The following is a 14,779-nucleotide window of genomic DNA, read 5'->3' as shown; positions in this document are numbered from 1 at the left end:
TCTTGTGAAAATTCTTCCCAGTTTTGTTCCAAAGTGATTTTTTATAAATAAATTTCGGAATTATGGAGTGCGACCGTTGTCAAGGGGGAATAATTAAGGATAGTGTAAAGTGCCATGATTGTCAAACTGATTTCCATCAGAATTGTGTTGGACTATCAAGAGAAACAAGAAATAAGAAATGGAAATGCGAAAAATGCACCGGTACTCAGCCATTGTGAGTGCCAGATCTAATGAAACGGATGATCGTGAAGTATCAAATGAGACATTATTAAGTGCAATCACCGAATTTAGGCTAGAAACTAATTCAAAGTGGTAGGAGAATAACAAGAAGTCGGAGGAAATGAAGAAACAGTTCAACGACGTTAATGATAAGTGTAATAAAACATGTGAAACTGTCAGTGAATTGGAGAAAGAGAACACGCGTCTTAAAGATGAACTGAAAAACGTGAAACAAAATGTACAGGACCTCCAACAGCAGACGCGGAAAAACAATATTTTAATATCAGGTGTACCAGTAACTTACAAGGAAAATGTGTGGGAATATTAGAGGACATAGCTCGCGTTCTACAACTGAATTTTTACCACTCTGATATATCAGCTGCGCATAGGTTAGGTGGTAAGGAAACAGATAATAGACCTCCGACCATTGTCGTGAACTTCACATCCCGAATAACAAAAGAAGTGTGGTTGGTAGCAGGAGGGATAAAGGAAAACTCACTGCAAAGGACCTTAGAGCAACATTTCCAGACAACCCAATTTTCATCAACGAGCATCTTACTCCTGAAAAGAGAATGATTTTCAACGCGGCCAGAAACCTGATGAAAAACAATAAGTTATAGGCTGTATGGGCATCAGATTGCAAAATCATGGTGAAGGTGTCAGCGGAGCAGCGTCCGTTTCGCGTGCGAGACCTCGCACATGTGGAGAGCATTGCCAGCCGTGGCCAACGCGATGCACCGTCGATGCAAACGCCGCCAACCAGCAGCCAAGGCAGCACAGCTAAATAACCCGCCCGCCAGTCAAGTAACCGCATAACAGTGTCTTGAGAAATGTGATTTTTTGTTAGTATGAACGAGAGTAAGAAAATAGTTGGAGTATACTATATTCTCTCAACTCTTTATTTGCAGGAACAGTGAGTACTATATTTATTTTGTTTGAAACTTTCTACAATCACACAAAGATAATCCAAATTATTTGATGCAGTGGACTTGCTATTGCCTGGTTACTCCATTAACTTTTTTCTGTTAACTTATCTTCTTTATTTCGAACTAATACAAGTGCATCTTTTTTCTTGATTCATTTCAAATTACTATTTTCAATTTATCTTATTTTATATGCAAACTCACGTAATTTAAATAATATTATAAGGGAATGTTCAAAGATGAGACAATAAGATAATAAGTGTGCCATAACATTCATTGATATTAATCATGCAGATTGTCACGTCAAGCGATTGTTGCTATATACTCTATTCCAGCCTATTAATTTCATTACAGATAGATTATTTTTCTCATGCAACTGTGTTGTGTGATAGTCGGATATGATTCTTCAAAGTTAGTTTCAGTACAAAAACAACTTGATAAGATATCTCACTAGTATCCTAATCTGTCCGAAGAAATATTTCACTGAGAGAGGGGCCCACACTAGAGTCATGGTTATCGCTTATAGTTTAACCAGTGAAAAGTGAAATTCTTTTCTCATCAATTTTCTCTTTTCTTTTTGAACATTTCTATTTTCTTATGTATTCATAATTTTTCACAGGCACTCTCGTTTATTAGAATTTCCTTCAGATACTTAATTGCATTATTCTTTAATTTGTTATATTTCCATCTCATTACTGGTCGGACGGCTTGCCGTTGTTTTTTATTTCTTTTTCTCCTTTCTTCTCATGATAAGGAATGCTGTAGACTTATTAGATATCTCACCAATTAATTGTGCAGTGTTCAGATATTAAGAATCTTTGTAGTACATTTTTGGAGAGCGGGGAACTTGGGAGTCGCGATGTTGCAAATCAACATAACTTTACTGTAATCCAGCAAAATATTGGGAGCTACAAAAAAAATATTGATGAATTTATTGTAGTATTACAAAGCCTGGGTTATCATTTCACATGCATTATTTCAACGGAGGCTTGGCTGAAAGATGAGAGTGATTTGATGGAGATTCCTGGCTACAATTTATTCAGGTCATATAACAATATTAATCAAAGCGATGGAGTTGTTGTTTACATAGACAATGAGATAACTGCTTCATGTCGCGAGATTCAATTAGGGAATATTGCTACATGTCTCTCCCTCACTTTTGATTGGGTCGGTGTTACTTTTGATCTGCTTGCAATCTATCGTAGCCCCATCTCAAGTCTTGACATTTTTATTGAATCCATTGAATCTTACTTTAACCAACAGAGGAATGACGCTGAATGTATAAAAATCTTCAGTGGTGATATAAACTGCAACCTCTTAACTGCTAATCCACATACTCTGGAAGAAAAGTACTTGGATGTAATGAACGAGGCAGGCTTTATTTCATGTGTAGATAAGGTGACTAGACCGGTCAGCAACACCTGCACCTGCATCGATCACTACTTTGTCAGATTACCGCACACTTTCCAAGTTTCAACAACTGTAGTACAAACCGCGATCACCGATCATTATGCCATATGTCTTAATTTATCAACTCATAAAATAGACAAACTTCCTGAAAAAGATGAATACTATTCTAAAATCGATTGGAATGGTGTTCAGAATTCCTTGTCTGTACAGGGTTGGGACCGTGTAATCGAAGAGAATAATATCAACCTATCAACTAATCTATTTATAGATACTATTCATAATATTATACTTGAGAAGACATCTTAAATAAAAATAACTTCAAAAAAATACAAAAATCAAACCATGGATTACCAGAGGCTTAATAAATTCAATACGTTACCGCGATAAACTCAAGAAGAAACTTAATAGACAGCCCTACTGCATTGCTTTAGAAAACGAATTCATCCGATTCAGAAACTTACTACACTCAACCATTAAACGAGTCAAACATAATTATTGTAAGAATAAGATTGATGAGGTTTCATACAACCCTCAAAAGTTTTGGACCGTAGTGAAAGAGATTGCTGGTAAATCAAAATGCCATCAATCATAGAGACCCCAACCAAACCCAAAATATCAAAGATATCTGCAACAATTTTAATCAATATTTCACGTCCGTTTGGATCTTCCCTATCCCAATCGTTGAACCCTGTTGGAGAACCAGAAATTAATGATTCTGAGTATGGAGTTGATGCAGTATTTGAGTTTAAAGAGGTCACAAAAGATGAACTAATGAAAGTGATACATAGTCTTAAAGGTAGGAGTGCTCCGGGGTACGATCTCATTCCAACTAAATTAATCAAAGAAAATCTTGAGTCACTAATTAATCCTATCCATCATTTAATGAATTTAAGCAATCGTGAAGGACAGTTTCCGGAAAATCTAAAAATAGCAAAAATCATCCCAATCTACAAATCAGGACCTAAGAATCAATTCTCAAACTACAGACCCATATCTCTTCTAACAACATTGTCTAAAATTATTGAAAAATGTGTTAAATTACAGTTAACCGAATATTTGACAAATAATAACATACTTGCAAAAACCCAATATGGATTTCAAAAAATACCAATGATGCTCTATTTGATGTAACCAAATTTATAATTGAGTCAGTTAAATTGAAAAATTAAGTTTTAATGACGTTCCTGGACCTGGCCAAGGCTTTCGACTATAGATAGAGGCAAGCTCTTTAAGAAGCTTGAATCTATTGGAATTAAAAATAATGCCTTGCAGTGGTTCAGAAATTACTTTTATGAACGCCTTCAGTTTGTTCAAATTGATGGTAAATGTGGTGAGAGGGACAGTGTTGACTATGGGGTGATTCAGGGAAGCACCCTTGGTCCAATATTGTTCCTTATATTTCAAAGCTCAACACGACAAGCAAGATATTCCTATTTGCTGATGACACGGTTGTTGTTTCTGTTGGCAAGGATTGGGAAGATGTATATAAAAATGCCACCATAGACCTTTTAAAAATAGAAAACTGGTTCGACCATAACAGCTTAACAGTAAATATAACTAAAACAAAGTATATGCCGATTGTAGCAAGGAACCATTCAGATCCAGGCTCAAGACAGGTGAAAATGCATACATGTACAGATTTAGAATCCTCAGTCTGTACATGTGGATCAATCATGAGAGTTGACCAATAACAACTCTTGACCTATATCCTAGGGTTATTTCTGACCATCACTTGAGTTGAGTTCTCCATATTCAATGTGTCAAACAGAGGCTTAGAAGGATGTTGTATGGACTCTCTCAGCTCAGCCAGGTACTAGACATTAGATTGTGTAGGAGGATCTACCATGCATATGCCCAATCAATATTGCAGTATGAAATAATAGTTTGGGGAGGTGTTTCATCTGCTTGCCTGGAGCCGCTGGCCGTTGCTGCTATTCTCGAACTTCCCTGTGCTCAATCTAAGTCAGTTATTTATAAAAACAATTCTCACATATATAGGGAAAAATAAAAAAAACCTATTTGCTAATATACAACACAATTATCAAACAAGACTCAGGAACAACCATGGATATTCAACACCTAGATTAATGAATGGAATAGAACTCAATCACCATACTACCTAGCTCAAATTATCTTTAGGAATTTGCCGGACGTCATCAGGGAGGCTGAGAATTGCAGCGACGTGGTGTATAAAAGTAGGTTGGTCGGGTGGCTTTTTGGCATAGGCTGGATTAGAACTGAGGAAGTGCTCCATTCATCGTACATGTAGTATAACTTACCAGCTCAATTTAATTAAAATATAACTTTTTCGCTTCATTGCAGGTCTTAGGCTCCCTTGCTCTCCCACTTGTAAATTTATAATCAACTCTGCTCTGCTCTGATCACGTATTTTTTTGAATAAACTATAAACAGCAGTTACATTTACTTATATAGGTTGTATAGAACATGAAGTTAATAGCTCATAGCACAGATAAAGATACATGTTACTCTATTTTCATGCAAGAACTCTCCCCCATATGAAGAAAATAGATGATAGGATTTTCAATCTAAAGGAAAATCCAGAAACTTTGCTCAACCACATGAATAACTTTTTCACAAATGTAGGTGAAGAAATGGCGGAGACAATAATAGATTCCTTAAGAAAACCACTAGACCAAATCATATCCCAATATAAACCTGTTACAAGAACTCTACACTCCATCTACTTTCACCCAGTAACTGGAGATGAGCTTCTTGAAGCTATTAGTAGTTTGCGAAATGACAGTGCTCCAGGACTTGATAGAATCAGTAATAGAACATTGAAGTCGATAAAAAATGTAATTGTAAAACCATTAATTCACATATTTAATTTAAGTCTGTCAAAAGGAATTTTTCCAAAAGCTATGAAAGAGACATGTGTTAGACCATTACATAAAGGAGGCGACAAAAAAAATGCCACCAATTACAGGCCTATTTCACTTATAAGCAATATTTCTAAGATTTTGGAAAAACTGGTAAAGAAACGTCTTGTGAATTACATGGAAAAAACAACTTACTATCTAGGAATCAATTTGGTTTTCGTGAGGGGAGGAGTACAGAAGATGCGATATTAGAATTGTCAAATTTTGTCACAGATAAGCTAGAAAATAACAAAAAATGTGCAGCAGTGTTCCTGGACCTAGGAAAAGCTTTTGACACTGTTAATCACAGTTTGCTGCTGGAGAAATTAGAAGCCATGGGAATTAGAGGAGTTCCTCTAGCATGGTTTAGATCATACCTCTGTGATCGGCGTCAAAAAGTCAAAGTTGAAGAACATCTCAGTTCAGAGGGAACGATGAAGTTTGGGATTCCCCAAGGAACAGTTCTTGGGCCAATTCTGTATTTGGCATATGCAAATGAGCTATGTTCAATTAAGATAAGAGGAAGAGTAATAGCTTTTGCTGATGATACGTGTATACTATTTGAAGGAAACACCTGGGAGGAAGTTTTTGATCTGGCACAGGAAGAATTGATCAAAGTCGATAAATGGTTAAGAGAAAATTTGCTTACAGTAAATGCAACAAAAACGAAATTTTTAGCCTTTTCTCTGACAGAACGGACGAGACCACCGGATTCTTCAATAATCCTGCATCACTGTGGAAGCACCAACAACCCGTGTGATTGCCCTTCAATTCAACAAGTCAATGAAATAAAATATTTAGGAACAATAGTGGACAACAAATTCAAATGGGACAAGCACATTAATCTATCAATTACCCGGATCAGGAAGCTTCTCTACAAATTCTATCAACTCCGTAAAATACTCAACTATGAGATATTAAAAACTGTTTATTTTTCTTCAGTGCAATCAATTTTAAGATACGTCATAATTATCTGGGGAGCTACGAATTTTACACATGTTGAACCTCTCTATAAACTTCAAAAACGAATACTAAAAATAATAGGCTTCAAGGAGAATCAATTCCCCACGAACATTCTTTTCAAGGACAGTAAAGTACTGAGTGTAAGACAACTCTACATCCAGGCTATCATCACGCGAATGAGGAGAAACATCGAACACATAAGACTGGCAGATCATAACCATCAAACAAGGCAGAGAAACACGTATTCAATAGTACCAAGGATGAACACTATATTTGGGCAAAGGAACTACACATATTTGGGACCAAAAATTTATAATTCAATACCAAGTTACATTAGGGAAGAATTCAATAGACACAGGTTCAAGAAAAGTTTATTTTCCTGGTTGGTTTATATTGGAGTGGAAAATTGTGAAAATTTAGTTAGACTGTAAATATTGAAACTATTTATTCTTCATTCCACTCTTTACTGGTTCTCATTTTTCTAAAAATAACCTTTCTTATTATTATCCTTAATAGAACATTAATATTTATTTACTAATTCCATAATTTTGTTTGTTTGTATTATACATTTTTACTAATTTTATTATAAAAAACTTTAATCCCATATCAGTGAATGAAGTTTGTAAATAGTAATTATTACACGCAATAAGCAACTAATTACTTATACCCCAACACATATAATATATAGTGGGGTGTATATTTATTCATTGAAATTATTCATTTATTCATTGTTGAAACACCGCTGATTTATGTAGTTATATTACAATACTATATTATCAATATTCTTATGTTGCATTCAATCTTCATTGTAATTAATAAGTTTTCATAATATGTGAAATTTGTTGCATAATTGGCTGTTGTACTGTAATTTATTGTAGATTCGTGTATGAACCAGAATGTATTGTAACTTACTTGAATAAAAAAAATATCCTTCTTAATCTGAACCAACATAATCTGTACTATCTATTATCTCGTAAGTTATATTAGACTTAACAAGCATTAAAAGACCACCGCTCGCTCGTCCAGTTGCACTTATTCTTATTGCATCCTTAGCCACTACATTGACACCCTTAAACTCCAATAAATCTTTCTGTTTTAATGTCCAGATTTCTTGTAAACATATTATCGAATTCTTGGAACAAAAGTCTCTTTCATGATTATTTAAATTGATATAATTATACAGTCCATGGACATTCCAAAATAATAATCTGAAGGAATCTTTGTTTGAAAACTCACCTCTTCGCACACTGAGTAAACAACCGCCTTGATTTCTGTCTGCGTTGGCCTCATCCTATAATAATATATTTGAAGATTTATCTCTGGCCATACTTCTGGTAGTCGCACCTGTTATCCAGCCACGTATGTCGCCATTCTTCGACTGCTCTCTGCCTCTCTTTTACCTTGCCGGTGTCGCGTTGACTGCCGATTCGCACATACTCTCCACGACTTGTATGTCATCGTAGTCGGTCTCCACTGCCTGACTGCCGCCCTTCTTCCACCTGTTCACCAAGCGCTCGACGCTTTTCAACCTCTGCCTGGCTAGCTGCTGTTGTTTAGGGCTCGTATTCAGCTGCACCGCTGAATCATCAAGCTGCCGCTGGTGCACATTCTCCAGTTGTTGTTCTTGTGGTACCCCCTCCTTTTCGTCAAGTTGGGAGGACGATGGTGGTGCGTGAATAACGAACCTTGTATTTTCCAAATTCACATTCTGGATTCGAGGAAGATTTTCTTGAATCGTCTAATGTGTAGCTCTGACCATTCACTACAAGTTTGTCATAGCGCAACTCCGCAAAATGACCGTCATTTCGAGCTGAGTACAAGTAAGATTTTAATTCGTCTCTAACACGTTTTACTCGTTGGGTGAAATCTTCTTCCACTCTGATTGACGTGCCTTTCAGCCTTGCACAAGCACTAAGAACCTCCATTTTCTTTTAATAACTGAGAAACTTGACTATTATCGGTCGATTAGTGTTTTTCTTTCTACCTAGCCGGTGTGCACGTTCAATATCACTCACAAGCAAATGAATCCGCCTTTTCTTTATTTATTATTTCTCAAATGAACCGTTCACTGTCTTGCCACGTTTCACCACGATATTCGCTTATACCAAAAAATAACAAATTTGAACGACGGGAATATCCTTCTAGACGATCCACATATGAATGAAGTCGATTATTTTCTTCTTCAAGACCCCTGAAATCTGCCTTCATTCTTGTTATGTCCGTTTGTACACCCGTAAAACTAAGTTGAAGATTTTTTAGCGAGTTCTTTATTTTCGGTATCATATTTATCACTACCTGCTGTCCAACTTGGCACATATATCGTCTATATTGGTAATTGGATCCGACGGACCTGGATTTTGTTCCACTCCTCCAATCAACAGCAACATCAGGATAACACTCAATACAGTAACCATATTTATATAAAAATTCCTCCGAATTCCACTTTTCGCAACCGAATTCATTCGAAATACGGAAATAACGGCAAACAAACCTATGCACGCCCGGTACTGCTCTAACGAAATCATTATCTGAAGATAAGACGGAGCTCTCTCAAAATACGTCCGATCGCTTCCAAAGCTCGATAGCAGCTCAAAATTCTAAACTCAACTAACCTAAAACTCTATTCATAAAAAGAAATAGAGCAGACGACGCAAACACAAGCGGTGCCCTCTACTTGCATATTTAGCGCTTCCGTGAGCTATAAAAACAAAGTAAGGCTACAAAAACGAATCAGTTGTTGAAAAATCTTAAAAATACGTGAGCATTTGCTCCGGAGTTCAGGAGCATAAGGTAAAAGTATAAGGTAAAGCTTATTCATATAAAAATAAGCAAATGCTTTCGCTTCTACCTTTTGCTCATGAGCAAAACCTTATGCTTCATGCTTTAGCTCATGAGCATTTGCTCTGGTTCTATTCATATGGGCCAATGAATGGCCACCGCTTCAATGGGCCATATGAATAAATTTGAGCATTTGCTTATACTTCTAAAATATTGAGCATTTGCTTCATTTTCTATGAATAAATGTGAGCAAACCCTTCTGCTTATGTTCATCAAAAGAATAGTTTGAGCATTTGCTCAAAAGTAAAAGCTTTTGCTCAAAATGTTATGAATAAACTAGAGCATTCGCTCAACTTTTGAAGCAAATGCTTCAAAAAGGTGAGTCTAGTCTAGAACAGCTTATCACCTTTTGCTCAACTAATTCGTATGAGGAAGACGAAACTATACCAGATACGATCACAATCAATAGTTGAGAACAATAAAACTCTTTTTAGATTCAACCATGATATAAATCACCATTATTTCTACAAAAGAATAAATATAAAAGCTACCTGTTATAAAGATAGCCATCACAAAATAGGAAATAGGCATTTAAGAAGATGAGAGTGTAGACCATTATAAGAAGGCTATTGATCTTATAAAAATATGCTGAAGATTATTATAGAGATGACATTTTTTCACGCTATTATTTCACAATTCTAAACTCAACTAACCTGAAACTCTATTCATAGATAGAAAATAGAGCAGACGACGCAAACACAAGCGGTGCCCCCTACTTGCATATTTAGCGCTCTCGTGAGCTATGAATACAAAGTAAGGCTACAAAAGCGAATCAGCTGATGAAAAATCTTTAAAATACGTGAGCATTTGCTCCAGAGTTCAGGAGCATAAGGTAAGAGTACAAGATGAAGCTTATTCATATAAAAATGAGCAAATGCTTTTGCTTCTACCTTTTGCTTATGAGCAAAACATTATGCTCCATTCTCTTGCTCATGAGCATTTGCTCTGGTTTTATTCAAATCGGCCAATATGCATATACCAAATCCTTTTATTGACATGAGAAAAGGGGAAGAAGAAGAATAAGAATGATTTTTATTCCTTTAGTACATACTAAAGCTGCGTTTCCACCAAAGTTATTAACAAAATGTTAATAACTCAATCCTTTAAGATTATATTAGATTGAACATAACTTATCATACACATGATGAACATATGTGTTTGTCAACTTCTGTTCAATCTAATAGAATCTATAAGGATTAAGTTATAACCATTTTGTTAATAACTTTGGTGTAAACCCAGCTAAACTAGTAGTTCTGTGAACAGTAGACCTCGCGCTCAGTAAGTTACATCAAAAATTAATATATATGTAAATACCATTGCTCGCCGTTCTGGTTTCTCATTTCATATAGCGCGCTCTAGAACCGTAAGTCATTATAACTCTCCTCTAAATAGAGCTCAGAGAATCTTTAATCATTGTTCGGAGCACTTAGACGTCTTCTGGTTCTCCCCCTCCAAATTCCGTAAGATCTCATATAACTTGGTTGGGTAGCATGTGATCTGTCTTTTTGTGATTGATTTTATAAAATTTCTATTATTATCAATTTGATTATTCATTCTTGGTTTTACACAGACATCCTTTCTCTCTTCATTCTTTCTTCTTCTTTTTTTCTCTTTTTATTATTACTTGTTTCTATTTTGTTTAATAATTATTCTTATACTCAATTATTATTGTTTACGATTACTTCAATGATTATTTGTATTCTTTCATATTAATTGTATATTTCTTCATTTTTTATCTTCTTGTATTCCAAATTGTATAATGTGTTGAAAATATTGTATTGTGTGAAAGAGGCAAAATGGGTTTGTCCTGTTGTCTCCATTAATAAAATCATTATTATTATTATTATTATTACATTAACCTGTTGTTATGTTTTCTCAAAAATTAATAAATAATTTATCAATTTAAAATGTCTAGAAAAAATTATAAATAAATATCCTAAATAGAGCTTTCTGTCCTATTGTACCGTGACGTGTCGTCCCGGAATGTGAGTGTGAGCCCTGTTATCAGATCTGGCTGCAACTGTCTACAACGTTGATGGAAAGATACATTTTCAAGATGTTAGATGTTTTTGAACGGGTAGTATTATAAATAGTCAACTGTCTACTAACGTTGATGGAAAGATACATTTTCAAGATGTTCGATGTTTTTGAACGGGTAGTATTATAGTCCACTAGACGGCTGATTTATGATGAATAATTCTATAGTCTGATTCTTACGGAAATATTGGCGTATGAAGGAGGCTCCTTTTCTTTTTATATTATCCTTGAAATTAAAAATTCCCAAAAACCTTGTACATACGTCGACGCGCGATTTAAAAAGGAACATACCTGTCAAATTTCATGAGAATCTATTACCGCGTTTCGCCGTAAATGCGCAACATATAAATATAGAAACATAAACATTTAAACATCAAGAGAAATGACAAACCGTCGACTCGAATCTTAGACCTCACTTCGTTCGGTCAATGAATACATTATAATAAAATAACAGAATAATGGAATAAAAGTTTCATTCCATTCAGGACACAAACAATGCTATTGGAAACCTCTATTTAAGGTTTCCTCCATATATGTCAATAAAACAATAATATCAAGAGCAAAATAGTCCAACTTACATGATACATCATTTAAATATAAACACATACAAATATAAAGTTAGAGACTACAGATTGAGGATGGTTTCCAAAAAATGATTCTCTACTGGCAGCTGGAGGAAATCAGAAAGTGAGTATAGTGGGAACTGTAAGAGAAGGTTTTTTCAAGTTTTTGTTGGAATACTGTTGAAGGCGAGTTTCTGGCTGAGTCTGGCAGAATATTAAAAATTTCAAGGTTAGGACTAGTTAATACTTTTTTCCTACAGTCACCCTGGAAAGTGACCATTCCTGCACTGATTACAGAACACAAAGAATCACTTTTCCGCTCTAGTGAGCAAAGTATTACTTTGCGTACTCCAGATTTGCAACATGGCAACACAAAATAGTTGGTGGGTTATGGAGCATCAGTGCTGGAAAACAAAAATTAAGTTTAGAGTTACTTTTAAAATAAGTAACAATGACTGTGGTTAGATTTAGATAAGAATCATTTCAATGGCTACCCCACATTTATGATAAAATCCTAATCAAGAAATCCAAAACAAGAATAATGTTCATCTAAATCATAATTAAATAATCATAGTTCACGAATTCTCATCATTTAATAATAAATAATAGTTCTTTTCTATTGATAATTATTATTTCAAGCAATGAGAAAAGTAGCAAATATACATGAAAAAATTCGAATTTTGAAGAATACAACAATGAATATTCTCTGTTGTCTATGTTATTTTTATAAATATTTTCCAATTTACTTTGAGCAAAAGTCTAAATTTCTGAATCCGGTTTCAATACTTTTTAGCTGGATGAAACACACTTAGGTACGATTCTTCCCGCTAGGTTGCGTGCTTGTCGGTTCAGCCATCTTGCAGCCATCCCAATCAGCTGTTGGCGTGTATTTTGAATGTGAATTATTTCTATCTGTATGTTTTCTGATTCTTGAATGAATAGAAATGAGAACTTTGGCTAAGAATTTTTAACTTCAATTGGATTATTAATTTTCAAATGAATTAAGGTTGTTATTAATAACAGCATCACACACACAAACATTTGATGGACTTCAGTCATAATTTTACTCATAACTACCCACTTTTCATATTCAATGGTAACCGTAGGTAGGAAAAGTTTAATGTGAAATACGTGAATTCCTCTGCTGCACTCAAGAAGCCATTCCGCCCTCGCCTACGGCTCGTGCGTAAACGTTTCTTTCGGTGCAGCAAACTGTCACCTTGCGCACTAGTTGCACAAATAACTATTTCAGTCTTGTGTAAGGTACATCTATTTTGTCTTTTTTCGTGTACTATGGCTGTGGATGTCAACTCTGCATCTATATGATCCTATATCCTTATTTACTTGAGGTAGGAGTTTGAAAGCTACCATACAGTAAACTGTCATAACTTTATCTTTTAAAAATAATGGCTCGCAATGCTCCAAATACGCTGCACCTGATTGACTGAGTGAAGTGAGGTCCAAGATTCAAGTCGACGGTTTAGCATTTCTCTTAATGTTTGAATGTTTATATGTTTTTATGTTGCGCATTTACGGCGAAACGCGGTAATAGATTTTCATGAAATTTGACAGGTATGTTCCTTTTTAAATTCCGCGTCGACATATATACAAGGTTTTTGGAAATTTTGCATTTCAAGGATAATATAAAAGGAAAAATGAGCCGCCTTCATACGCCAATATTGGAGTAAAAATCAATCTATCGAATTATTCATCATAAATCAGCTGTTTAGTGGACTATAATACTACCCGTTCAAAAACATCGAACATCTTGAAAATTGTATCTTTCCATCAACGTTGTAGACAGTTTGCAGCCAGACCTGATAACAGCGCTCACACTCACATTCCGGGACGACACGTCTCGGTACGATAGGACAGAAAGCACTTTGTTTATTCAAGGTTTTTCTACACATTTTAAATTGATAAATTATTTATTAATTTTTGAGAAAACATAACAACAGGTCACTGTAACTTACTGAGCGCGAGGTCTACTGTTCACATAACTACTAGTACAATTCTTATAGCCTTTTTCTGTAGTAAAAACACTCTTTGCACATCTTTTTGAAAAGATTTTGAAGCCTTACATTTTGAATTCCGTCAATATAAAATCATGAATGATGTGTACTATTTGGAGACTGATTTGAGGATAATAGGAAAATTTATTTTTCAAGGTGCCAACGATTACGAGAAACGACAGAAATAAAAGAAATAATTCGATACAGGTTGAGACCTCGATTTCTCGATATAAGTGGGACAGACGTTGTCACATCTCAATTATTGGAATCCAACAAAGACAAATTCTTTGAGAAGTCAAAGACGGAATTCTGGACGTGCAAGGAGGAATATGTAAGGCTTAAGCTACGTTTACACTGTGTAGTTGAAGAGCTATTCAAAATTTTAGCAACATATACAGGATGCTTCTGAACTACCTACCAATACTCGAGGGCATTGTTCCTGGGTGAAAAACATATCTAAATATCATATTTAAATTGTCCGGAAGTCTCCAGTTACTCACACAGCGGTCATTTTGCTTTTTTCACTTATTATTTATTTGATGATGATATTATTATCCAATGATGATTTATTATTGAATCCAATATAATAATCAATATATTATCATTTTATTTAATAAAAGAAAGAGTACTTTTGAAAAATATAATTAATAAAATTTAACGGTTATATTTGGTGTAAACCCAGCAGGCACTAAACAGCTGCGGCAGCCTTCCTTCAAGGACAGAGCAGCTACATTTAGCTCTGCTATAAACAAAAATTGACATGTAGCAGAGCTACCTATAGCTCAGATTCTCTTTGATGTTTACCGAAAATTTTTGATAGCTCATTTTCTGCTATATAGCTGAGAAAGTAGGCCTAAAACTGCTATATAGCTGGGCTATATGGAAGATCTTCAGTGTCACTTTTTACTTTCCTTGCCCCATTACCATAGGTAATA

General features: G+C 35.0%; 1 protein-coding gene across 1 annotated transcript in view; it reads left to right on the top strand.

The window, feature by feature from the left end:
- Nucleotides 1-14,779, top strand: part of LOC111055435 — a 324,213-nt gene that overhangs the window by 159,015 nt on the left and 150,419 nt on the right. Inside the window, exon 15 of the mRNA XM_039435440.1 lies at nt 14,001-14,175. Within this exon, the coding sequence (XP_039291374.1) occupies nt 14,001-14,175 (175 nt within the window). The remainder of the gene's footprint in view (nt 1-14,000; nt 14,176-14,779) is intronic.

The sequence above is a fragment of the Nilaparvata lugens genome, chromosome 9, assembly GCF_014356525.2.
Source record: "Nilaparvata lugens isolate BPH chromosome 9, ASM1435652v1, whole genome shotgun sequence".
NCBI lineage: Eukaryota > Metazoa > Arthropoda > Insecta > Hemiptera > Delphacidae > Nilaparvata > Nilaparvata lugens.
This window is presented reverse-complemented; position numbering and strand designations above follow the sequence as displayed.